The following is a 26,403-nucleotide window of genomic DNA, read 5'->3' as shown; positions in this document are numbered from 1 at the left end:
AGGAAGGAAGGAAGGAAGGAAGGAAGGAAGGAAGGAAGCCAGCCAGCCAAACTCTGGGAACTCAGCAAATCAAATGTTCGTCCAGATGAAAAGTTGTCAGAGCTCTAATAAATTAATAAGCTGCTGCTGAACTTCTGTTCTGGCAGAGTTCTCCACTTACCTTTTTTAAAACAAAAAAAATGATACCACGATTAAATACCACTTTTCTCTCTGAAACATGAGCCCTATGAGTAGCATTCTTGTTTTTTATGCATTTCCGCAGCAGGCTTTTTCTGACTTGCTGTGTGTTCTAGATCTTATAAAGAAACATATACGGGTCTGGATAAGGCATACAGGGCCAGTCCTCTCATACCTAAGCCACGCTTCCTACACCAAGTTTTGGGTTACATCCAAGGCAGTAAGGGTAAGAGCCAGGTCTTAAAATCTCAGGCCCTGGATTCAAGTCCCAGCTCACTCGGTCCTGGCAGGGGGAAACTGGGCAAGTCATCACACTTCTCCTAACCTCCAAAACTGAAATGACGACAACAGGGTCAATCCCTCGCCTATTCATATACTTTACAAAATATTTCCGTAGATCTTCTCTCTTGATGTGGACCATGTCCCTTTCAGGTAGACCCTATGCCGTCCATTCACTGTACAGAAGTGACAGAGCCTCTGAGAGTCTCACGTGCACAGCAGGCTTACAAGTGGCAGAGCCACGGCCGACCCCAAGTCTTCTGACTTGCTAACTCAGATTACCGTAAGGACCAAAGATTCTGTACACAGCGTTATCATGCAGCACTTCTGTGTGCCAGAGAGAAGCACCTGCTAGGAGGAAGCATTGCGGGTGCTGGGAGCAGGAAAGCCTGGGGTGGCATCTTCCCTTTCCAGGGCCTGAATGGGACAAACTGACAAACTCCTCCTAGAGTAGGCTGTCTTTCCGGACTGGCTTCCTCATGTCTCTGACAACTGACAAATTGCTGACAAAAAAAGGTAGATGAGTAAAAAAGAAGGCCAGGGTGCTGCAGTGTGGCAAGCAGCAGCCTGGTTCCCTCTGCCCTACAGAGTCAGCTCAGAAAACAGGACAGAAAGGAAAAGAAAAGGAACACTACAGAGCAGACGAAAATCTAGATGGGCCAGGGCCCTGAGCTTTATAGGGTTATCACACATACAGCCCACCTCAACCTGCTAAATCCTTTACTCTTACCAGAAAGAACAGCCCATTGAGGTGTCACAGGTTGGTACACATGCCCGATAATGATGGACTCTTTATTAAGGACAAAAGCCCAATTGGGAAAGAGATCCTAACTAGCAAGCCTGGCACCCCAAAAGTAAGCCTTTCTTCTCTGTAACCTTCCAAAAGTCCCTCAGACCCTGAGCTAATCTGTAGTTCCCAGAGCACAGTCAAGCTTGCCCATCAGTTGACAAATGGGGCCAAGTCTTTCAGCCATCTCTCCACTAAAGCCCCAGTGGTGTGCAAAGTGGCCTTCATTCTTCCCAAGAGGTGCAAACAATGGTAGCAGACTCGGGGTAGCCAAGCACCCTGAAAACCTGGAAAATTCTTTATACCGAGAAGTTCCCAGCCACCCTCATTCCTTTCTAGGTAGTAGCATCTCTACCACCATTCATGCATAGTGGTGGAGAAAGGTAGAAAGTAACTATTACCACATTTCCCTTTGTCAGAGTCAGAGAGCCAACACTGGTTAAGGTGTATGGACTACCCACACTGGGCTTTCCTACCTCTGTGTTTCTGTTCACACGTGTCCCCCCAATGTACAACAAAAAATCTTAAGACAATTACCAGTCTTACGACATACCAGGCACTCTGATACGAGCTTTCCCTCATTCACCTTATTTAATCCTCACAGTAAACCCAAGAAACAATATGATTACACCACTTTACTAACTCAGAAACAGAGGCTCAGGTGGTTAAGTAACTTGTCCAAGATCATTTTACCAGTAAGCAGAAGAGCCAGAATTTGAACAAAAGACTCTGATTCCAGAGCCTATTCCCCTAAACACTGTACTGTGTCTCTGTACCCATCCAAATCCCTCTCATCCTCCAATGTCTTTCCTTGGTCTAAAAATACCATCTGGAGGCACAAAACCAAACAGTCCACAGTACCTGACCCTCCCTGGAGTGCCAAGCACCGCTTAAACCCTATTGGCAGGTTGGTGTCAAGGGCTCTCCCTCTCACTTGCATCCTCTACGGCAACAAGTTCTGTTCTTAATATTCCCCAGTGACTGGGACGCCTGGGCGGCTCAGTCGGTTGAGTGTCTGCCTTTGGTTCAGGTCATGATCTCAGAGTCCTGAGATCAAGGCCACATCAGGCTTCCTCTCCTTCTGTCCTTCCCCCCCAACTCACCTCACTCATGTTCTCTCTCGCTCTCTCAAATGAATAAAATTAAAAAAAAAAAATTAAAAAATACTGACACAGCCCTTGGATGGCAGTTCTTAGTGAGGAGATTTCAACACTTTCTTCTACCACCCAGACCGCTGAGAGTCAAGTACCTCGTCACAGATGACCAGCCCAACACTCCCTTTCTGGAGGACTCCAACATGAAGGCGGAATGTCTCATAGGAAATGATGAGGATGGGAGAAGGCACTCGGGCTCCACGCTGGTTCATGAATCCTTCTACAACAGAAAACACGTCAAGGGAACAAATCTTAGAATATCTTGGGAAAAAAAAAAAAAGTTTGACAGTTCTTTAGTTGAGCCTGGAAATAACTATTTCCACTATTTTGCAAGGGAATTCTCTTCCACCCTCTCATCGCCCTCGGCCTACTGGCCATCAGGGAGCATACACACAAGAAAGGAGCAAGTTGTATGGAAGGTACAGCCAACTCTGTTAAGGCTCCATACCCAGCTTTTGGTCTATCTCGTCCTTAGAGCCTCCATCAATGGCCAGAGGTTGGATCCTCCCTCCAAGCCATTTCCCAACTTCATTGTACCAGTTCTTCACTAGGCTGGAGGGTGACACCACCACTGCCTTGTCAATTTCTGGTCTGCACTCTGGACTCTGGCGCAGAAGCGTCCACATCAGCGTGATGCACTGTAGCGTCTTGCCCAGGCCCATCTCGTCGGCCATGATGCAGCCGTGGCTGCCCGGGACACGCCGGCTTGTGACGCACTCCCACAGGAACTTCACTCCCTGGGGAGGGAACATGAGCACTCAGCCACTCTGGCATCCACACTGCTGCTGCCCCAGGGATGGCAGCCTGGGTCCCAGCCCATACCTTTCTCCCCCCAGCTCCTTTACCTCTCTCTGATGAGGCCGCAAGACCTTACTGAGGACAGGATCAACAACCACATGGACAGGGAGTTTTTCCCTGAGAAAACACAGCAAAGAACACAAGGAGCTCAGACAAGTGCCAGGGTACGCCCTTAGGAAGTTATGTCCTGCTGATCCAGAGGCCACAGAGGCAGCTGCCTGACAGGGCCTTCATGGCCTGATAATCAAACTATAGCAAATTTTGCTCCAGGAGTTAGAAAGTGAGGAGAGGGTTCCCTATGTCATCAATCCCTCCTGCTCCCCTGAGCAAGCTTGGCAGGAAGGGCGAGGAACCTCCAGCAACTGGACATCCCTACAAGCTCTTCCCCACGCACTCTCCTTCCCCACCTACCCACTCTCTGGATGGTGGTGCAGTGGTCATGACAGTACTCTGAAAACATGCCAGTCCCAAGGAAAAATCACACCAAAATGCCCTCTGCCCTTCCAGTATGTGCACTTCATGGAAGACCAGACCTGCTCAAGAAATACCAATGTACATACTTGTCAAGCTTCAGCTGGTCATGGGCGCTCAGCGGGGGAGGCTCGTACAAAACCAAGGCACCTTCTTCCAAGGGGTCGTGGAGGGCCCGGCGGACCCCAGCCCTTTTGAGGCCCAATGCCCGAGAGCCCAGAGGACCTAGAAACCAACAATCTGTCACCTGAGCCTCTACATTGAAGAGATCAGCAGGCCCAGCTCAAATGCCTATCCTTCACATAACCTTTCCCAAGCTTGCATATGACTTTTTCTCTCCCAGAACCTCTCCAAACCCAGCTGTGCGCCTCTATCTGACCATTATGCCAGTCTGCCTCAGATCAGAATGCTTCCCATTTTACTTCTCCCATTTAACTATAAACTTCTGAAGGGCCGGGCCTTGTTCATCTCAAGTCAATCCTAGAAAGGTCTAGAACCCAAAGGAGCCCTTCAAGACGCAGAGCTCTTGAGAGTTGGGCCTCCTTCCTCCCCAGCCCCAGTTTTAGCACAATGCTATGTCCTACACAGGACAGGGGAAAACTCTGTAGAACAGTCAACCTCAGAAACGAGATGCTACTAAATTCACTTAGATTGAATGAAGCCTGGACCCATCAGCCACCAAGGCCCACCAGGAGCTTCCCGAGCACTGGCACACCCCCTCCAAGAAGATGAGGGGCAGTTAGTCATGGCAGGCCTTGCTGAAGCTATCAAACACAGCCTTCATGCAGGCCTCTAAAGTGTCACCCCACACACTGTCACCACTGGCCTGCCATCTTCAATTCCAAGGTAAGCATGTATTTATAAAAGCAGAGGTTTTAAATTATTCAGATACATTCCCACATGACTGATTCAAAAAATAGGAAAGTCTCCATCTTTTACCTTGATAATTTGGAATGGGGATCTTAAAAGGCTTTGACAAAATGCTTCGAATAAAGGCTTCCTAAAAAGAAAGAGAAGAAACAGGGATTCAGGAGTGATTAAAGATGTTATGGGATAATATTTTTACAAACGCAGTCTAAAATGCCTATTTAGGGGCACCTGGGTGGCTTAGTTGGCTGAGCATCTGACTCTTGACTTCAGTCAGGTTGTGATCTCAGAGTCATGGATTGAGCCCCACATCAGGCTCCATGCTCAGCAGAAAGTCTCCTTGAGATTCTCTCTCTCCCGCTCCCTTTGCCCCTCCCCCCACTCACACATGCTTTCTTGCTCTCTAAAATAAATAAATCTCAAAAAAAACTTAACATGCCTATTTAAAGATAATACATTCAGAGCATTATATCTTGATTACATCTCACTCAGATGCATCTAGAACATAAGGAGAGGTGCTCCACATTCGGTTATTAAGTTTTACACAACAGCTTTCAACTTTGAGGCTTTACATAAGATTCAACAAATACTCAGGGACAGCAGAGTGCCACTGGCAAGTACCCAGCCTCAGTCGTCAGCCACAAGGCTTCAACCCATTCGTCCATGAAAGGCCATGCCAGCAAGGACAACTAACTATTCCCTAGGGTACGGCACCTTAAGAAGAAAGCACCACAAACCTACCCAACCTCAGTACTAACAGCGAACTCCAATATTTGGATCCAACCACTCTCCTACAGGACTCCATCTTCCCAGTCGTACCTCACATTTCTTTTGTCATACCAATTCTGCCTACTACATCTAATTTCCACGTCGGCCTCCCTGGGAACTAACCAGACCTTCAAAAAGTAGTGGTAGCAGCAGTAATAGGAACAGTAGTATTAGTAAATACTATTAACAACAACAGCAAAAATGACAACAGTGATGACTAACAGCGTCCACCAGATGCAGTGCTAAGCACTCAAGACGCCTGCGCTCAGGCTGTCGCTGAACCCTCAGGACCAGCACTAGGAGGTCCATGTATTATTACTGGTTTCTCCATTTTACAGATGGGCATATTGAGACTGAGTGGTTAAGTCACGTTTCCAAGTCACAGGGACATGACAGTAACAGGACTTTCCTCATTCCAAGATCCTTACTTGTAACCAGTGGGCAGTATGGCCTCCTAATTCAACCTGCTTGACTATAGCCATATGGATCAGCCCAGAGTCAGCAGCTTCTTGCCACAGGAAGGCGTGCGAGAGGGAACAGCATGAGAAAGAGGACGTGAGAGGGCAAACAAATCACCAAAAAAAGCAAGTGGGACAAGGGTGACAAGAAGCAAACATACATAGGTCCTAGAGAAGGGTGGCCTTGGTGCCTGCACCTCAGAGCCTACAGGAAGCCTCTGTGCCAGCGCCCCAGCCTGGAACCAGCACTGGGCGATGGGGCTGGGGCAGAAGAGCAGGCAGGGGGTCCACAGCACCAGCCCCTGAGCTAACTCTGACAACTCCCAAAAAAGTTCTGGTCTTCTGGTGTATATAACCCTGAGCTCTCTGGGGAATTACAATGGCCTGTGAACCTCAACAAAACAAGAACAGAAACCCTAAAGGTAGTTTTAATGGGACTACATTAGTGGAAAAAGAAATAATGAAAAACAGGGAAAAAGGCCAACCTGTCTTGCCCTGAAATTTTTACTTTTATTTTGACCCATTTCTATAAAGATTATACATTTTTGGAAACTCAGTGTACGTGGGGCGCCTGGGTGGCACAGCGGTTAAGAGTCTGCCTTCGGCTCAGGGCGTGATCCCGGCGTTATGGGATCGAGTCCCACATCAGGCTCCTCTGCTATGAGCCTGCTTTCCTCTCCCACTCCCCCTGCTTGTGTTCCCTCCCTCGCTGGCTGTCTCTCTGTCAAACAAATAAGTAAAATCTTAAAAAAAAAAAAAAAAAAGAAACTCAGTGTACGTTAAATAGGAAAAATATAATGAACATATTTGACAGTCTACTAGAAGAAAGAAAAAGAATGTGGAGAACTGAACTTCATCACACTAAATAACATGATGGGGGCATTAGGAGAAAGGCCCAAATTCTTTGTTTATTTGCATATTTCTTTGCAGCTGAATAAAATCTTGTACTATTTTTAATTACCATGATTATTATAATTATGAATAGCAATGATAATGAGAAACTTGCATATGAACAATGCTAACATAAAGCCACCCTTAAGTCAGAAGAAAATGATGGGGTGTCTCGGTGGCTGTTGGTTGAGCATCTGACTCTTGATTTCAGCTCAGGTGGTGATCTCAGGGTCTTGGGGTCAAGCCCACAGCATCGTATTGGGCTCCACACTCAGCAGGAAGTCTGCTTCTCTCCCTCTGCCCCTCCCCCAGCTCTCCACGCAAGCTCTCTCCCTCTCATAAATAAGTAAATAAGTAAGAGGGAAAGGAAGGAGATGGATTCTAATTTCCTTTCTAATTTGGCTTCAATTCTAAACCTGAAATACTATTTTAAGGTTTTTTTGGTAAAGTAATCTCTACACCCAACATGGGGCTTGAACCTATAACCCCGAGATCAAGATTCTTATGCTCACTGACTGAGCCAGCCAGGCACCCCCCAAAAACTGAAATATTGTTTTCAAAATTGTCAATACAGAAGGCTAGATTTGAGGCTCTGAGTAGCCAAGAATTTATGCTCCAGATTTAAAAAGCAAGACTCTGAACTGCAAGCTTGTGTAACTCGTGTGGGAGAATGCGAACATCCCTGCCAAAAATATGAGGACACAGCCTACAAGACTTGCAATGACCAGCCTCTGGGAATCTGGTCTGATAAGACTGGCAGAGGGAGGGGAGAGAGCATGCTCTCACTTTCTTTATTTGGTTACTGCAAATTCATACCATCCCTTCCTTCTGATAGAAGAGGGAGAGCATTCCTGCTCCCCACCAAGATCAAAGCTTCCCTCTTCCAGAGATTCACTCTATCAGTTCTGCCTGATCTCTCCTATATCTCAACCTCTCCCTCTCTACTAGCTCTCTTTCACCAGCTTTTAAAACATACTTAACTCTCTATTTTAAAAACCAAAATTCCGGGGCACCTGGGTGGCTCAGTCGCTAAGCGTCTGCCTTCAGCTCAGGGTGTGATCCCGGCGTTCCGGTGTTCCGGAATCGAGTCCCACATCAGGCTCCTCTGCTAGGAGCCTGCTTCTTCCTCTCCCACTCTCCCTGCTCGTGTTCCCTCTCTCGCTGGTTGTCTCTCCGTCAAATAAATAAATAAAATCTTTAAAAAAATAAAAATAAAAAATAAAAACAAAAATTCCTTTGGGGTGCCTGGGTGGCTCAATCAGTTAAGCATCCGACTCTTGATTTCAGTTCAGATCATGACCTCAGGGTCCTGGGATCAAGCCCCCCCTGGGTGTGGGGGGGTGTTGGTCTATGCTCAGTGGGGAGTCTGTTTGAGATTCTCTCTCCCTTTCTGCCCCCACCCCACACACACTCGCTCTCTAAAATAAATTTTTAAAAAAATTCCTTTAACCTCTTAACTCCTCCCCTTCAAACTTCTAGAAAGAGTGTCTGTCTCCCCTTTCTAATCTTCCCCTCCTCTGAAATGACTCTGGCCAAAATCACCAATGGGCAACATGACCTTAATTCCAGTGGACATGTTTCTATCCTTATCTGGCTAGACAAAGCTGGCCACTCTTTCTTCTCAAATATTCTCTGCCTTTGACCACGATGACACCACTTTCCTACTATTCTGCCTCTTTAGGACCTCAGGCCCAATCCCCTGAGGAGCTCTTCTGTCTCTGCTTACCTCCCTGAGAAGTAAGTGCTCCTCAGGGCTCAGGGCTGCACCTCAGCTCCTCGGACTGCACTCACTGACACTCCAATACACTCTGGAGGGGTCAAATGTCTCTGTGCTAAGGACCCCAAATCTATTCCCAGTCCTGGCTTCCCTCCTAGGCTCCACGCCTACCCATATATGCAACCATCCCCAAATCTTGATGTCTTGTCCTACAGGACTTCAAACTCATCACATTTAAGGCTAAGTGCTCTCATCTCCAGGACTGTACTATATGATTTTCGTGGGCCCGAGGCACTTTTGCCTTTAGGGTGCCCTGTATCTAGAACACTGCCCACTCTCTTCACCTGGCTGACTCCTCCTATCCTCGAGGACTCAGCCTACTCGGCACGTTGCTCAGATTCAGGTCATTCACCAGCCTCAGACTGCTAGACCCCGTTATTGGCTCCCGCTGCACTTGCGTCATACACTTACACAGGACAACTTGAATGAATCCGAAATGAAAAGAATCCCACAGAACTACACACTTTTTTTTTAAAGATGTATTTGAGAGAGAGCATGAGAACATGCACTCAGGGGAGGGGCAGAGGGACAGAGTGAATCTCAAGCAGACTATTTGCTGAGTGCAGAGGCTGATCTTACCCCCCGAGATTATGACCTGAACCGACATCAAGAGTCAGACACTTAACCGACTGAGCCACCGAGGTACCCCATACACACCATTTTTTAAGGCTCAGTAAACAATTAAACAATGTATTACTTAGTGAATTATATACATATAATTCAACTATCACAAAAGCAAGGGATGATGAAGATAATTCAGGACAGTGGTGACCTGTCAGGAAGGGAAAGGGATTATGACTTTGGTGACGTTCTAGGGCAGGATGCTGGGTTCAAAGGTGTTTATTCTGTGTTTTCTATCTCACATGTTATATACATATTCCTTTGTATTTATCAAGTATTATATTAAAATGTTTTAAAAGGTTTGTTGAGGGGCACCTGGGTGGCTCAGTGGGTTTAGTGTCTGCCTTCGGCTCGGGTCATGATCCTGGGATTGAGCCCCACATCAGGCTCCCTGCTTAGCAGGGAGCCTGCTTCTCCCTCTCCCTGCCACTCCCCCTGCTTGTGTGCGTGTGCTCTCTCTCTGTTAAATAAATAAATCTTTTAAAAAATTACATTAAAAAAATAAAATGCCTGCTGAATGCACAAATAACTAATGTCCATTACATATTCCTATCACCTTATTCCCATTTCTCCTTCAAAATGTCCCTATAAAGTAAAAACAGACTCCTGTGTCTCCCCCACTCTGCCACAGTAGTTTACTTGACACCAGATGTGTGGCGTTTCCACACACAAGCAATTATTCAGCACCACCTGTGTATCCTACAATTTAACTCAATTCTGACATCGTCTACCTGGAGAGAGCACCAGAACCCACAGGTTAGGGGCTCAGTCCTACAAGACTACCTTCCCCCCCACCACCACTTCAGACGTCAATCCCAAATCGAGGTTGCTCCTTGTGCTTCGGACCAATAGGCTATAAATGGGAGGGTCCCAACCCCCTCCTGGGATTCAATTAATTTTCTAGAGCAGCTCAGAGAATTTTTGCAGCTCAGGAAAAGTTTCCTTATTAGATTACCCATTTATCACAAAGGCTATGAAAGGATATGTAGAGCCAGATGAAGAGATACATAGGGCAAGGTCTGGAAGAGTCCTGAGCACAGGAGAGTCTGTCCCTGCGGAGTTTGGAGTGTGCCACTTCCTGGTGCGTGGATGAATTCTTGTTCACCAATTCAAAAGCTCTCCAAACCCTGACCTTTTGGGGTTTTATGGAGGCTTCATTACATAGGCATGACTGATTAAACACTGGCCACTGGTAGGTTGGTTCCCCTGGCAACCAGCCACCACGGTTAGTTGCCTTACCAATGAATCTCATTAACCTAAATTCAGGTGTGGTCAAGGGGTTTTTAGTGAATAGTAAAAGACACTTGTACTGCTTTATCACTTACGAAATTCCAAAGGTGGGGCACCTGGGTGGCTCAGTCGGTTAAGCGGTCTGCCTTCTGCTCAGGTGACGACCCAGATTTAAACAGCAAGACTTTGAACTGGAGAATGTGAGCATCGCTGGCCAAAAACGTGAGGACACAGCCTACAAGACCTGCAATGACCAGCCTCTGGGAATCTGGTCTGATAAGACTGGCAGAGGCAGGGGAGAGAGCATGCTCTCACTTTCTTTACTTGGTTACTTCAAATTCATACCATCCCTTCCTTCTGATAGAAGAGGGAGAGCATTCCTGCTCCCCACCAAGATCAAAGCTTCCCTCTTCCAGAGATTCACTCTATCAGTAAAATCTTAGAGGCTCCTGGGGGGGCTCAGTCTGTTAAGCGTCTGCCTTCAGCTCAGGTCATCCCAAGGGTCCTGGGATGAGCCCTGCATTGGGCACCTTGCTCAGCAGGGAGTCTGCCTCTCCCTCTGCCCCTCCCCCCAGCTCTTGTGGCACACGCTGTCTCACGCTCAAGTAAAAAATTAAAATCTTTAAAAAAAAGGAAAAGAAAAGAAAAGAAATGAAACGAAACTCCAAAGGTTTTTGGAGCTCAGTTCCAGAGCTCAATACCACTGTCCTCAAAAAGTTTGGCGGAAAAAGCTTTGGTGAAGCTAAGCAGATGACTACTCTGTAATTTGGGGCAAACTACTTAACCCCTCAGAGACTCAGCTTTCGCATCTTAAAAAAGATGCCATCCTAAAGATGACATTGGATTTTACTAGAGGAAACACGTGGAAGCTGTAGGACTCTGAGACTTCTTAAAGCCATATGCTAAGTGAGAGACTGAGCTGGCATGAGGATCCTGGTTCCAACACCCTGTATGGCCTTCCCTGTCCTATACCCTCAGGTCCTCAGGAATCTGAGCCACCTGAGATCTGGAGCCCAAATAACTGTAAGCAACGGGGACTCTAAGTCAGGCACACATCGTGAAGGAAAGAGGCCAGGCCTCTTCCAGGCCCTTGAGGCTGTAGGCAGACCCAAAGCCTTCACCAAAGTCTATCTGCTGGCTACTCGGAAGACCACTGAGAGAGTCTTCAGGGGTAGAAGCCTCCCTAGACAAAACAAGAAAGGTGCCTCCATAAGGTACACACATTCACCAGCAGGTTGCAATTCTGACTTACATGTTGACTACTATCCAGACAGGGTGGTCGATTGGTTAGTTGAATCAAAGGTTTCCGAAAAGGAGACAGGAAACACTCCTGGCTCTGAGTCCCACTGCTGGATTTCCGTTTCTTGGGAGTCTAGAAGAGTATTGGGGAAGGTGAGTCAAGTCTGGAAGACCACAGAGTTCATCACAATGGCAACTAACATTTAAAACGCTTATTAAATGCCAGGCACTGTGCTAAACTCTTCACATTATCATGTGTCATCTTCACAACAATCCTATGATAAATGTTATACTTATTTAGCAGATGAGAAAACTGGAAGTTCATGAGGTTACAGAACTTGTCTAATCTGAAGGCGGGCACTGGATGAGGTGAATAAAGTAAGCCAGTCAGCCCACACCATGGCAGTGAGGTCACCAGCACTGAAAGCGCTTTCTGGAACAAACAGCACAATTTATGACCCAGCTGCACCAAGTGCTGCCCCAAGTTCAAGTCTGAGACCCATGTAAGTAGCAAGAGGCAACCTTGTCCCTCACAGGTAGAGAAGTTTCCCTGCACACCAGCAGCGGTGCAACTACAGAGCAAGACCCCACAGAACCGTCAGGCAAGCTTGCAGCGGCTTACCAAGGTGTTTGAAGCTTCAATAATCCTACAAGAAACACCTGAAACAAACACCAGCCCCCTTCACCTCTCACATACAGCCCCTGCCCAAAATTGCCTTCTAGACCTTTCTTAGCTAATCCTTCTTCAAAGTTCCAGTGGCCCTTACTTCTTGAACTGCTCTTTCTCTCTGAAGTATATGCTGTATTATCCTATTGATTTTTGTATACATAGGTCCTACCCACAGTCAGCCCCAGAAAGCCTCAAAAGCAGGGAACAGGGCACAGAACCAATCCAAAGTCAAACATACTGCATTTGAGTATTAGCAGACACTAGAGGGGCACCACTCCTCTAATCTAGGTCCAAGTGAGGTCAGGAACCCTAAGGCAGGCCTTACATACTCTACTGTTTTGTGATGTTGGGCAGGGGACAAAGAGCTGAAGAGCAGGCAGCTAGCTGCTATTGGAGAGCCATAAGGCCCAACCCAATCTGCGCTTTTGCTTTGGAATATCCCTTTCTACCGGAAAAACTGAGGCCACATTAACTTCTAGTAAGCACCTCGGGGACAAAGATTTTTTTTTATCTTGTTCAGTGCCTGACACACAGTAAGCACTAAGTTAAAGTTCACTGAAAGAAGTTTGTGGAGGAGACCAGGTTCATTCCACGTAACCCTAGAAACCAAGTCCAGGACTCCTTTCTGCCCAAACAGCCCTGCATCCTACCTGTCCTATCCCCTGGAGGGCAGGGTACTCACCACTGTCCCAGGCTGCCAGTCTTCATCATCACCAGGTCTGCCTTCCGGTTTTCTCTTGGCCAGCTGGCTAGGAGCTAAGCTCTTCCTCTGTAAGGGGAAAATGGAAACTGGGCACTTCCAGAGATCCTGCAGCCTGCACCCATTAGCCCGAGATGCAGGGCTACCCACGTCGCCCTTAGGCCCACACTTACCATCCTGGGCTCAGGAGCATAAAACGTCAAGTACCCATCAGACAAAGATCAAAGGCACCCAGCAGCTGAGAATGCAGAACTATGGCCGGTTAAAGCAGGCTGCTGTATTATCGAAAGCATGGGCTAATTAAAGACGGAGCAGGGATGGAGGGAATCCAGCTAGAGGCTGGAGTTTGGGCCAAAACTGTAAGAGTGTCGGTCGCCAGTTAGGCGAGGCGGAAGAGCAGGCCACAGAGGAAGTATCCAAGCAAAGGTGAGTAAAGATCTGGGGTGGGGGAGGGGACGGGGGAGAGAAAGATGGAGTACCAGACTGGGCAGAGTGGAGTCGGGATAATGGTCCCAGATGGACGTGACGGCAGGGGGTAGTTGCGGGGGTGGGGAAGAAATCACAGGCCAGGCGAGGGGGCCCGGGGTGAAAATCCAAGGCGTGGGGAGGACGAGGCGCCGAGTCCGAAGGGGTTTTTCCCAGGTCTGGAGCGCGAAAGCCAGGCCCAGACTGGGGGAGGTCGAGCAGGGGTCCAGGCAGGACAAGTAAAAGACCCGAGCTTGGGAGGGGAATACCAGGAAGAGCTGGAAAGAACAGCAGAAGTGAATCCGGGCCCTAGCACTCCCGCTTCAACCTTCCTCTTCCCAAAGCGCGCGTTAACAACCGCCAGGCGTCTCCGGACCCGCCAGGCCCACTGAATCGAACCTCCCGCGGCGCTACCGCCGCACCACCCATTGGCTGCGTTCGATGCGTTCGGCGCTCGCGACCCCAGGAAGGGGGCGGGCCTAGTGCTGCAGTCACCGCTGGGCCCGGGAGCCTGAGCGGAGGCTAAACGGACCAGCTAGGAGGTGGGACTTTTGGAGAATGGGCGGGGCCAACAGTGACGGGAGCTGGTGGGCGAGGTGGGAGGCGAAGTGGGCGGGGCACGCGGGGCGGGCAGACTACCGAAGTGACATTTGCGTCTGACAGGCTGTGGAGTTGTCCAACCCGTCTGTGGAAGGCTGGGGATTATGAAAGACAGCGCGTGTCTGCACTTCCCCTGTGCTGGGCCTGGAGCTGTGATGCAGGGTCGGAGTCAGATCTCGCCCACCCCGAGGGTAGCAGGAGTTTTTGCCCTGACTACCTATCACCAGGACTGCTCGGCAGTGATAGCGCCCTCGGGGGGACGTGATTCTTTGATCCGGGGTTTCTTGAAGGAAGCTGCCTTTCTTATCTAGGCAAAATCATGCTGGTGGAAGTGTGATACTTGGAATCCAGACTTAATGACTCAATCTCTCAAAACTTCACTTTCTTCGTATTTAAAATGTACATTCTAGAGACGCCTGGGTGGCGCAGTTAAGCGTCTGACTCTTGGCTTCAGCTCCGGTGGTGATCTCAGCCTCCTGAGTTCGAGCCCAGCCTCCTCGGCGCTCAGCATGGAGCTGGTTTAAGACTCTGTCTTCCTCTGCCCCTCACCACCTCCATCTCTCTCTCTTTCTTTCTCTCTCTTTCTAAAATAAATAGGGGCGCCTGGGTGGCTCAGTAGGTTGAGCATCTGCCTTCAACTCAGGTCATGATCCCAGGGTTCTGGGATCGAGTACCCCATAAGGGTCCCTGCTCAGCAGGGAGTCGCTTCTCCCTCTCCCTCTGCCCAAACCCCCCATCGTGCTCTCTCACTCACTCTCTCTCTCTCTCAAATAAATGAATAAAGTCTTTTTTAAAAATAAATAAATAAATCTTTTTAAAAATATGCGTTCCATTAGTACCTTCCCCACAAGGTTATTCTGAGAATTAAGTAAATTAGTGTTTGAAATACTTAACACAGAGGGCGCCTGGCTGAGCGCCGAGGAGGCTGGGCTCATTTGGTGGAACGTGCTACTCTTGACCTCAGGATTCAGTTCACCCCAACTTGGGCGTGGAGCCTACTTAAAAAATATATATTAAAATAAAATAAATAAAATCTTTAAAAATAAAGTACTCAACACAGTGCCAGGCACAACCTAGGTGCTCACTAATAATAATAAGGGTATACATAACATCTACTACCAAGGACTTCCAAGCTTCTGAGTTATAATAATTCAATTAGTACAACTATGAGGTAGGTTTATTATTGTCCCCATTTTATAAATGAAGAAATGGGCTCAGAGAAACCAATAACTTGTCTAGAGTCACACACCTACTGCGTGGCTCCAGAATCATTGTTCTTAGCCACCTTGCTAAGGAGGGTCAGAGCCTGGTTTGTGGGGCCTGAACCTTTTGTAAGTACTTGTTGAGACCCTCTAAAATTAGGTACACATATTAATATTTGCTTAGAATGAGGAAAAGAGTACCCAGTTATGGAATCTTGGAAATTTAGGTCCCTTTCCTCTGAAACTTCTCTAGGCAATTGATTAGAAATGCTTCCTGTTACAATCTGGCTTCTTCCCAGTTAGAACATTGATTACAAATCTCTAGTAACTTCCAGGACTCCTAGGATCTATGCAAGTGGGCCCTGAAGCTTACCCTTAGCCTCATGGTAAATCTGCCTCTGATGATAACTATTATAATGTGGGTGGTGGAGGACAATAATGTTTTACTTACTGATCTTTTTAAAGATTTTATTTATTTGTTTGTTTGTTTGTTTGTTTTTGAGAGGGGGTGGGGGAGGGGCAGGGGCGAGAATCCCAAGCCCAGGGCTTGGGCTCCCTGCCCAGGGCTGAGCCTGATGCTGACTCTATCTCACAACCCTGAGATCATGACCTGAGCCAAAGCAAGAGTTGGACACTCAGCCAACTGAGCCACCCAGGTGCCCCACTTACTGATCTTTTTAATTATTTTATTTTAAGATAATTGCAGATTCACATGCAGTTGTAAGAAATAATACAGTGAGATCCTATGTACCCTTTCCCCACCCCTAATGGTATCTTGTAAAACTATCATACAACATCACATCCAAGATATTATCGATAATACAGTCATGAAACAGAACATTTCCATCACCACCCAATGATCCCTCATGTTGCCGTTTTATAGCCACATCCACTTCTCTACCACCTCTACCCTTCCTTAATCCCTGGTAACCAGTAATCTGTTCTCCATTTTTGTAGTTCTGTTATTTCAAGATTGTTATATAAATGGAATCATATAGTATGCAACTTTTTTAAATTGGCTTTTTCAGTCAGCGTAATTCTCCAGAGATTCACCTGTATTGTTGCATTATGTGTAACGATTTGTTCCTTATTATTGCTAAGTAGTATTCTATGGTATGGGTATACCTCAGTTTATTTAATTACATCTGGGTTGTTTCTGGTGTTGGCTCTTACAAACTGCTATAAGCATTTGTGTGTCGATTTTTGTGGAAATGTCTTCATTCTCTGGGATACATGCCCAGGAGTGCAATTGCTGGGTTGTAGAGTAGTTGCATATTTAGTTTCTTAAAAAACTGACGGGCACCTCGGTGGCTCAGTCCATTAAGTGTCCGACTCTTGGGTTCCGCTCATGTTCTGATCTCATGAGAGATCATGAGATAGAGACCACCCCCCATTGGCTCAGCAGAAATCTGCTGAGATATTCTCTCCCTCTGCCCCTTCCCTCTCTCTCAAATAAATAAATAAATCTTTAGAATAAATAAATAAAAAGAAAAAACTGACAAAATGTTTCCTTGTGGCTGTATCATTTTACATTCCCACCAGCAGTGTTTGAGTGATCTGGTTTTTCCAAGTCCTCACAAATTTGATGTTGTTACTATTTTTTACTTTAGCTATTCTTATAGGTGTGAAGTAACATCTCATTGTGATTTTAATTTGCATTTCCCTAATTGCTCATGACATTGAACATCTTTACAAGGGTTTATTTGTCATCTGTATATCCTCTTCAGTGAAATGTCTCATATCTTTTGCCCATTTTCCAATTGGATTGTTTTTTACTGTTGAGTTTTGAGCATGCTTTATATATTCTAGCCCTTTGTCAGATATGTGGTTTGCAAATATTTTCTCCCATTCCGTAGTTTGTTTTTTTATCCTCTTAACAGAGTCTTTCACAGAACAAGCATTTTTAAAAAAGATTTTATTTATTTATTTGAGAGAGAGAGGGAGAGTACATGCACATGCATGAGAGAGAGAGAGAGAGAGAGAGAGAACAGGGCCTGGGGTAGAGGGAGAAAGAGAAAATCTCAAGTGGACTCCCTGCTGAGCATGGAGCCCAACAGGAAGCTGGATCCCATGCCCCCAGATCTTGACCCCAGCTGAAACCAAGAGTCAGACACAACCGACTGAGCCACCCAGGCACCCCAGAGCAAGCATTTTTAATTTTGACAAAGTACAATTTATCAATTTTTCCTTTTTATGGATCATGACTTTGGTGTTAAGAATATTTTGTCTAGGGGCGCCTGGGTAGCGCAGTCGTTAAGCGTCTGCCTTCGGCTCAGGGCGTGATCCAGCCGTTCGGAAATCGAGTCCCACATCGGGCTCCTCCGCTGGGAGCCTGCTTCTTCCTCTCCCATTCCCCTGCTGTGTTCCCTCTCTCGCTGGCTATCTCTCTGTCATGTAAATAAATAAAATCTTTAAAAAAAAATGAATATTTTGTCTAACCCTAGATCCCAAAGATTTTCTCTTATGTTTTTTCCTAAAAGTTTCCTATAAAGTTTTATAGTTTTATGTTTTACATTCAAATATGTGATCCACTTTGAATTACTTTTTTTTATAATATGTTACATTTAGGTAGAGATCCATTGTTTTGCCTACAAATGTTCAATTGCTCCAGTACCATGTTTTAAAAAAATGATTAAAGAGGACAATTTAGGGACACCTGGGTGACTCAGTTGGTTAAGCGTCTGCCTTCAGCTCAGGTCATGATCCCAGGGTCCTGGGATGGAGTCCCACACACATCCGACTCCTTGCTGGGCAGGGAGCCTGCTTTTCCCTATGCCTGCTGCTCCCCCTGCTTGTGCTCACTCTCTGACCAATAAATAAATAAAATCTTAGGAGAAAAAAAAGGACAATTTAGGTAATACAAACAAACTTTATTTAATACTTCATGAAGTGGACAGTCTTCATTTGGAGAACTGCAAACTGGGGCAGGAGGTAGGAAGCTTTTATAGGATCAAGGATAGAGAACAAGGAAGAGAAAAATAGAAAATATCTGATTGGCTGGGGCAACACAGTGAACCTTGTTTGGGGTGAGAAGGAACAGGGAAATGAGTAGATAGCCCAGAGTAGGCTTGGTGTTTGGAGACTGGCTGAGTGGTTATACTGTGTTTCTGGTCAAGCAAAAACACTTACAGGGACGTGAACGTTATCTAAGTTTCTGTTTGCTGACATGGCATAGAATTGGCTCCAACTTGGGCCTAGAAATTTACTTCAACAAACATTTGTTGAAAAGCCTGTCTTACCTCCATTGAATTGCTATTGCACCTTTGCCAAAAATCAATTGTGCATATTCATGTGTGTATATTTCTGGATCTTTATTCCATTCCATTGATCTATATGTCTAACCCTCCTCCAGTTTCGATTACTGTAGGTATGTAAGTCTTGAAATTGAGTAGACTGAGTCCTCCCATTATATTTTTCAAAGTTGTGCTAGCTATTCTAGTTCCTTTGCCTTTCTATATAAATTTGAAAAAGTCTTGTCAATGTTTACAAAAAAAATCTTGCTGTGATTTTGATAGGAATTTCATGAACTCCGTATACCAGTTTGGAGAGAACTGACATCTTTACTGGACTGAATCTACCAATCCATGAACAAAGTATATCTCTCCATTTTTTTTTAAGTTACCCATGGATTTTTTAAAAGATTATTTATTTAGTTAGTTAGTTGTTTGTTTGTTTGTCAGAGAGAGCACAATCAGGGGGAGCAGCAGGCACAGGGGGAAGTAGGCTCCTTGCTGATGTGGGACTCGATCCCATGACTCCAGGATCATTACCTGAACCGAAGGCACACACTTAACCGACTGAGCCATCTCTCATGGACTTATCTCTCCATTTATATAGATTTTCTTTTATTTCATTCATCAACATTGTGTAATTTTCAGTATACACACCCTGTACATGTTTTTTTCACATTTATACTGAAGTATTTCTTTTTTTTTGTAAACAGTATTGCATTTTTTTTTTCAGTAGCCATGTGGTAATTGCTTTTTTTTTTTTTAAAGCAATCTCTACACCCAATGTGGGGCTCAAGCTCATAACCCCAAGATCAAGAGTTGCATTCTTTACCAATTGAGCCAGTTAGTCACCCTAAAATGCAACTGGTTTTGGTATATCTATTTTGTATTCTGTGACGTTGATGAAGTCACTTGTTCTAGGAAGTTTTTTTGTAGATTCTTTGGGATTCCACGTACACAATCTTGTCCTCTACACATAGGGACAGTTTTATTTCTCTTTCTAATGTGTATGCCTTTTATTTTCTTTTCTTGCCTTATTGTACTGGTTTAGAACTTCCAGCACCATGTTGAGTTCGAGTGGTAAAAGAAGACATCCTAATCTTGTTCCCAACTTAAGGGAAAAACATTCAGTCTTCCACCGTGTGTAACATTAACTGTAGGGTCGTTGTTGTTGTTGTTGTTTTTCTTTTTTTTTTTTTAAGATTTTATTTATTTATTTGACAGAGATAGAGACAGCCAGTGAGAGAGGGAACACAAGCAGGGGGAGTGGGAGAGGAAGAAGCAGGCTCCCAGTGGAGGAGCCTGATGTGGGGCTCGATCCCAGGACTCTAGGATCACGCCCTGAGCCGAAGGCAGACGCTTAACCGCTGTGCCACCCAGGCACCTCTGTTGTTGTTTTTAAGATTTTGTTTACTTGAGAGCATGAGAGAGAGAGAGAGAGAGAGAGAGAGAACAGGAGCAGGGGAGAGGGAGAAGCAGACTCCTTGCTGAGCAAGGAAGCCTGATGTAGGACTAGATCCCAGGACCCTGGGATCATGACCTGAGCCTAATGGCAGATGACTGAGCCACCCAGGTGCCCCTAACTGTAGAGTTTTTGTCGATGGTTCTTAATAAGTTGAAGAATTTCCCTCTATTCCTATTTTAGGTTTTATCGTGAATGGCTGTTGAATTTTGTCAAATGCTTTTTCTGCATCAATTAATACAATCATGTGACTTTTCTTCTTTAGATTGTTAATATGGTGGATTACATTGATTGATTTTCGAATATTGAACTGGCTTTGCATTCCTAAAATAAACCCTATTGATCATAGTGTAAAATTCTTTTTATATGTTTTTTTTTTTAAGATTTTATTTCTTTATTTGACAGAGAGAGAGACAGCTAGCGAGAGGGGGAACACAAGCAGGGGGAGTGGGAGGGAAAGAAGCAGGCTCCCAGTGGTGGAGCCTGATATGAGGCTCGATCCCAGGATCCTGGGATCACACCCTGAGCCAAAGGCAGATGCTTAACAACTGAGCCACTCAGGAGCCCCTCTTTTTATATGTTATTGAATTCTTTTTTTTAAAAAAGATTTTATTTATTTATTTGACAGAGAGAGACAGCGAGAGAGGGTACACAAGCAAGGGGAGTGTGAGAGGCAGAAGCAGGCTTCCTGCGGAGTGGGGAGCCAGATGTGGGGCTCAATCTCAGGACCCTGGGATCATGACCTGAGCCGAAGGCAGATGCTTAACAGCTGAGCCACCCAGGTGTCCCTCTTTTTATATGTTATTGAATTCTATTTGCTAATATTTTCTTAACGACTTTTGCATTTATATTCACGAAGGATAATAGTCTCTAGTTTCTTTTTTGTACGGTTTTTGTCTGGTTTTGGTAGCAGGGTGATACTAACTTTATAAAATGAATTGGGAAGTGTTCTCTCTTCTTCTATTTTCTAGAACAGATTGTGTAGAATTGTTGTTAATTCTTTAAATGTTTGATGGAATTCTTAAGTGAAACCATCTGTACCTGGAGATTTCTTTTATGGGAATTTTTGAATTATGAATTAAATTTCCTTTATAGCTGTGGGACTATTAAATTACCTATTTCATATTGGATAAGTTGTGGTACTTTGTATTTTTTGAGGAATTGGTCCATTTTGTTTAAGTTGTTGAATTTGTGTGTGTAGCGTTGTTTGTAGCGTTGTTTGTAGCACCCTATTTTTGATGTGTACAGGGTCTATAGTGATATTCCCTGTTTCATCACTAATATTATTATTTTTTTTTAAAGATTTTATTTATTTATTTGACAGAGATAGAGACAGCCAGCAAGAGAGGGAACACAAGCAGGGGGAGTGGGAGAGGAAGAAGCAGGCTCACAGCGGAGGAGCCTGATGTGGGACTCGATCCCACAACACCGGGATCACGCCCTGAGCCGAAGGCAGACGCTTAACCACTGTGCCACCCAGGCGCCCCTCATCACTAATATTATTAATTTGTGTCTTCTTTTTGTCCTTCAACAGTCTTGCTGGAGATTTGTCAATTTATTGATCTTTTCAGAAAACCAACTCTTTGTTTCATTGATTTTCTCTATTTCTGTTTTTCTTCTGTGTTTTCTTAGCTTCTGCATTTGTCTATTTGGCACCCATTAATCATAGGGCCAAACTAATGACCAAAGTTGTTTACATCTCTCCTGAAATCCAGCTTTCACAGGCATTGAAAATCATGTTATAAATCCTTCAGTTAATCCCAAGTCTATACCCCCAACCACTTCCTTTTTTTAATCAAACATCAAGCCAATATTCACCCTACCCTACATCAACAAGGGCCGGGTTCCAGACAACCAAAGGCCACCCTTATGCCCCAAAGGTCACCAGAATTATCCAAATTAACCAATCCTAAACTGTTTACCCACCCTGCCCTATCTTTCCCATGGAACCCCAATAAAGATTGTGGCCTATGGCTTCACTTTGCTGCTTTCTGCCTCCTGATTGACACTGGTGCTTCCCCCATGATCCTGCATGGTGAGCTGTGCTGCTTGTTTCTAGGGGAATTATGAGCAGTAACATTAAACTTCTCTTTCAGTGGCATCGATTTCTCTGTAATATCAGTCACCTTTATAAATTAAGACTCATTAGTTTCATCTTCACTGATTTCTGTTCTTGTCTGTATTATTTCTTACTTCTGCCTTCATTGGGTTTACTTTGCTCTTCTTTTTCCAGATGCTTCAGGTAGAAGTTTAAGTTACTGATTTGAGATTTTTCCTCTTTTCTAATATATTCTATAAATTTCCCTCTCCACACTGCTGTAGCTGTGTCCCACAGATTTTGATATTTTGTATTTTCATTTCTATTCAGGTCAATATGTTTTTTCCCTTGAAACTTCCTCTTTGGCCAATGGATTATTTAGAAATGTGTTTAGTTCCAAGTGCTAATAAATTTTGTCATCTCTCTGTTATTGACTCCTAATGATTCCACTGTGGCTAGAGGATATACTCTATATGATTTCAATTCTTTTTTTTTTCTTGCTATTGAAATTTGTTTCCTGGTCCAGGATATGGTCTATCTTGGTATCAAGAAAACAGTGGGCACTCTAAAATAATGTATATCATGCTGTTGCTTGGTGGAGTATTGTACAATGTCTATTAGATCCTGTTGGTTGACAGTGCTATTATTTCTAATATTTGTGCCCATTTCCTGTCTCATCCTTCTATTAAATGCTTAGAAAAGGGTGTTGAAATCTCCAACTATACAGGCATACTTCATTTTATTCAGCTAAACTTTATTGCACTTGGCAGATACTGAGGGGTTTTTTTTTTGTTGTGTGTTTTTTTTTTTTTAACAAATTGAAGGTTTCTTACAATTCTGTGTCAAGCAAGTCTATCAGTGCCAATTTTTTTCAACAGTATTTGCTCACTTTATGTCTATGTCACATTAAATTCTCCCAACATTTAAAACTGGGTGAAGATTTCAGTTTGTGCCCACTGCTGGAGAGAGAATTTGGAGTCAAAGTCTAGCCAAGTTAGCTTCCTGCTAAAACAAAAACCATTCTTCAAAAGAACATAACAGAATCTAGAATCCCAAAACATATCATTTATAATGTCCAGCATCCAACAAAGAATAGTAGACAAGTGAAGAAACAGGAAATGTGATGCATAAGTCATCAATTAAAACCGCCCCCAAAAGGACACAGGTGTTAAAATAAGCAGACAAGAATTTTAATGCAGCTGTTATTTATAGTTTCAAAGACAAAAAGGAAAATGTATGCAAATTAGATATCTCTACATACCTATTAAAATAGCTAAAATTGAAAAGACTGACAATACTAAGAGTTGGTGAGGATATAGAGCAACTGGAACTCATATACATTGTTGGAATGTAAAAATGGTACAAGCAATTTGGGAAAAGTGTTGGCAGTGTCTTTTAAAATTATACTTGCCATAGAACTCATCCATTCCATTCCTAGGTATTTATCCAAGAGAGGTATTTATTCAATAAACAAATGTTTTAAAAAATGTTGACAAAAAGGCTTGTACATGAATGCTCACAGAATCTTAATTCAGAGCAAAAAACTAGAAACAACTAAAATATCCATCAATAAGTCAATGAGTTAGCAAATAGTGTTATACTCATACAATTGAATACAAGTCACAAACTCTTGATACATATAACATGTATGAATCTCAAAAACATGATGCTGAACAAAAAAAGCCAGATATAAAAAGTTCATATTGTGGATGCCTGGGTGGCTCAGTCTGTTTAAGCATCTGCCTTGGGCTCAGGTCGTGATCCCAGAGTCCTGGGATCAAGTCCCAAGTGGAGTCAGGCTCCCTCTTCTCCTTCTGCTTTTCTCTCTCTCTATCTCTCATGAATAAATAAAATCTTTTTTTTTAAAAAAGTACATATTGTATTATTCTACTTATATGAAATTTTAAAATCAAGAAGAAACTAATTTTGATTGATACAAACCAGATCTGTGGTTGCTTAGAGCCAGGGCAGTAGACCGCCTGACTGGAAAGGGGCATGTGATACATTTTTGAAATGACAAAAATGTTTAAGTATGGATTGTGATAATGATTACATGAGTGTATATATTGTCAAAACTCACCAAACTGTATACTTAAAGTAGGTTCATTTTACTATATGTAAATTACACCTCAATAAAGTTTATTTTAATTTTTTAAAAGAAAATGAAAGCAAAATAAATACAGGTTCAGATCAACAAATACAGAGAATCATCACTGTCAGACTCATACTACAAAAAATGTTAAGGAAAGTTCTTCAGACTAAAGGAAAATGACACCAAATAATCTACAGGAAGGAATGACGATCACCAGAAATGATAAATATGTGGGTGTGGTAGACAGAATCATGGCCCATCAAAGATGTCCCTGGCTTAATCTCCAGAATCTGTGAATGTGATAGGTTACTTGGCAAAGGAGAATTATGGCTGCTAATCAGATGACTTGGAGATGAAGAGATCATCCTGGATTATCTGGTCCAAAGAAATCAGAAGTGACCTTACAAATGGAAGAGGTAGGCAGAGGAATCAGTGTCCAAGAGCAGATGGCCTCTGGAAGCTGGAAAAGGAAAGGAAACAGTTTCTCCCCTACGGGTTCCAGAAGGAATGTAGCCCTGATGGCACCTTGATTTTAGCCTGAGACCCAATTCACACCCAATTCACACCTCTGACCTCCAAAACTGTAAGGTATTTTGTCTGCATAGGTTCACACCTCTGCATCTGTGGTAATTTGTTACAGCAGCCACAGGAAACTGATCCCATGGTTTAGTTTAAAAGTCTGGCTTAACTTTTTTCTCTTCTCTCCATCTCTTTAACAGGTGTGTTATGTGTTAAAATAAACACTATAAGCCATATTCTGGAGTTAATAACACATCTGTAGCCTCAAAGACTGGGCCAAAGTGGGAAAGTGGAACTACACTGCTGCAAGATTTCTATATCTTATGTAAAGTAGTACAATGCTTACTCTGTCAATCGGTAAGGGAGGGGTGTTAAAATCTCAAATAGGGGCACCTGGCTGGCTCAGTCATAAGAGCTATGTGACTCTTGATCTCAGGGTCATGAGTTTGAGCCCCATGTTGGGGGTATAGATTACTTAAAAATAAATAAATAAATAAATAAATAAATACACTTAAAAAAAAATCTCCAAAAAGGATTGTGAATTTGGTTTTTCTCCTTTTAGTTCTACCAACTTTTTTCTTCATGTAATTTGAAGGCTCTTTTATTAGGTGCGTGCATAGTTTATGTGTATGTATTGATCCTTTTATCATTATAAGATGTCTTTCTTTTTCTCTGGTAATTCCTCTTGTCTTAAAGTTTATTTTGCCTGATACTAATTTCCAATATTCCTTGGATCAGCGTGTTCGCATGATATATTTTTCCCCAAAGTTTTACTTTCAATTTATTCGTATCTTTGTATTTAAAACGCATCTCTTGGGGCACCTGGGTGGCACAGCGGTTAAGCGTCTGCCTTCGGCTCAGGGCGTGATCCCGGCGTTATGGGATCGAGCCCCACATCAGGCTCTTCTGCTATGAGCCTGCTTCTTCCTCTCCCACTCCCCCTGCTTGTGTTCCCTCTCTCGCTGGCTGTCTCTATCTCTGTCGAATAAATAAATTTAAAAAATCTTTAAAAAAAAATAAATAAAATAAAACGCATCTCTTGGGGGCCTGGGTCGCTCAGTCATTAAGCGTCTGCCTTCGGCTCAGGGCAGGATCCCAGTGTCCTGGGATTGAACCCCGCATTGGGGTCCCCGCTCTGCTGGGAGCTTGCTTCTATCTCTCCTACTCCCCCTGCTTGTGTTCCCTCTCTCGCTGACTGTCTCTCTGTCAAATAAATTTTAAAAATCTTTAAAAAAAAAATAAATAAATAAAAATAAAATGATCTCTTGGGGGCCTGGGTGGCTCAGTCGGTTAAGCATCTGACTTTGGCTCAGGTCATGATCTCGGGGTCCTGAGATCAAGCCCTCACATTGGGCTCCCCCCTCAGAGGGGAGTCTGCTGCCCCTCCCCTGCTCATCCTCTCTATCTGTCTCTGTCTCTCTCTCAAATGAATAAATAAAACCTTTTAACAACTAAAATAAAATGCATTTCTTGGGGCACCTGAGTGGCTCAGTCAGTTAAGCAACTAACTCTTGATTTAGGCTCAGGTCATGATCTCAGGGTCTTGGGATCAAGCCCCAAGTCTGGCTCTGTGTTTAGCGGGGAATCTGCTTCTCTCCCTTTCCATCTCCCTCTGTCCCTCTCCCTGCATGCATGTGAGAGCTCTCTCTCTCTCAAATAAGTAAGTCAAAAATATTCAATAAATAAATTAAAAATGCATCTCTTGTAGACAGCATATAATTTGATCTTGCTTTTTTATTCAGACTGTCTTTTTTATTGCAATGCTTAGTCCACTGACATTTATTTATTTATTTATTTATTTTAAAGATTTATTTATTTATTTGAGAGAGAGAGAGAGTGTGTGCACAGGAGTGGAGGGGAGGGACAATGGGAGAGGGAGAGAGAGAATCCTCAAGCTGAGCATGGAGC

The 26,403-nt window shown here is 44.1% G+C and overlaps 1 protein-coding gene across 5 annotated transcripts in view; it reads right to left on the bottom strand.

Annotated features, from left to right (window-relative positions):
- Window positions 1-13,757, bottom strand: part of RAD54L (RAD54 like) — a 29,504-nt gene extending 15,747 nt beyond the window's left edge. For 3 of the 5 annotated variants that reach the window (XM_011225309.3, XM_034651817.1, XM_034651812.1), the window contains exons 1-8: window positions 13,061-13,754; window positions 12,870-12,956; window positions 11,531-11,650; window positions 4,606-4,666; window positions 3,756-3,891; window positions 3,243-3,312; window positions 2,846-3,134; window positions 2,493-2,617 (exon numbers count right to left, since the gene is read on the bottom strand). In XM_011225309.3, coding sequence (XP_011223611.1) covers window positions 2,493-2,617; window positions 2,846-3,134; window positions 3,243-3,312; window positions 3,756-3,891; window positions 4,606-4,666; window positions 11,531-11,650; window positions 12,870-12,956; window positions 13,061-13,063 — 891 coding nt within the window. In that variant the 5' untranslated portion in view covers window positions 13,064-13,754. Of the gene's footprint in view, window positions 1-2,492; window positions 2,618-2,845; window positions 3,135-3,242; window positions 3,313-3,755; window positions 3,892-4,605; window positions 4,667-11,530; window positions 11,651-12,869; window positions 12,957-13,060 lie in introns of all 5 variants that reach the window. The other 2 variants (XR_004622967.1, XM_034651825.1) reach the window with 1 other exon arrangement.
- Between the last annotated feature and the right edge of the window lie 12,646 nt (window positions 13,758-26,403).

This window comes from Ailuropoda melanoleuca, chromosome 2 (genome assembly GCF_002007445.2).
Source record: "Ailuropoda melanoleuca isolate Jingjing chromosome 2, ASM200744v2, whole genome shotgun sequence".
Lineage (NCBI taxonomy): Eukaryota > Metazoa > Chordata > Mammalia > Carnivora > Ursidae > Ailuropoda > Ailuropoda melanoleuca.
Note: the sequence above shows the minus strand (reverse complement) of the source record. Positions and strands in the feature narration are given on the sequence as shown.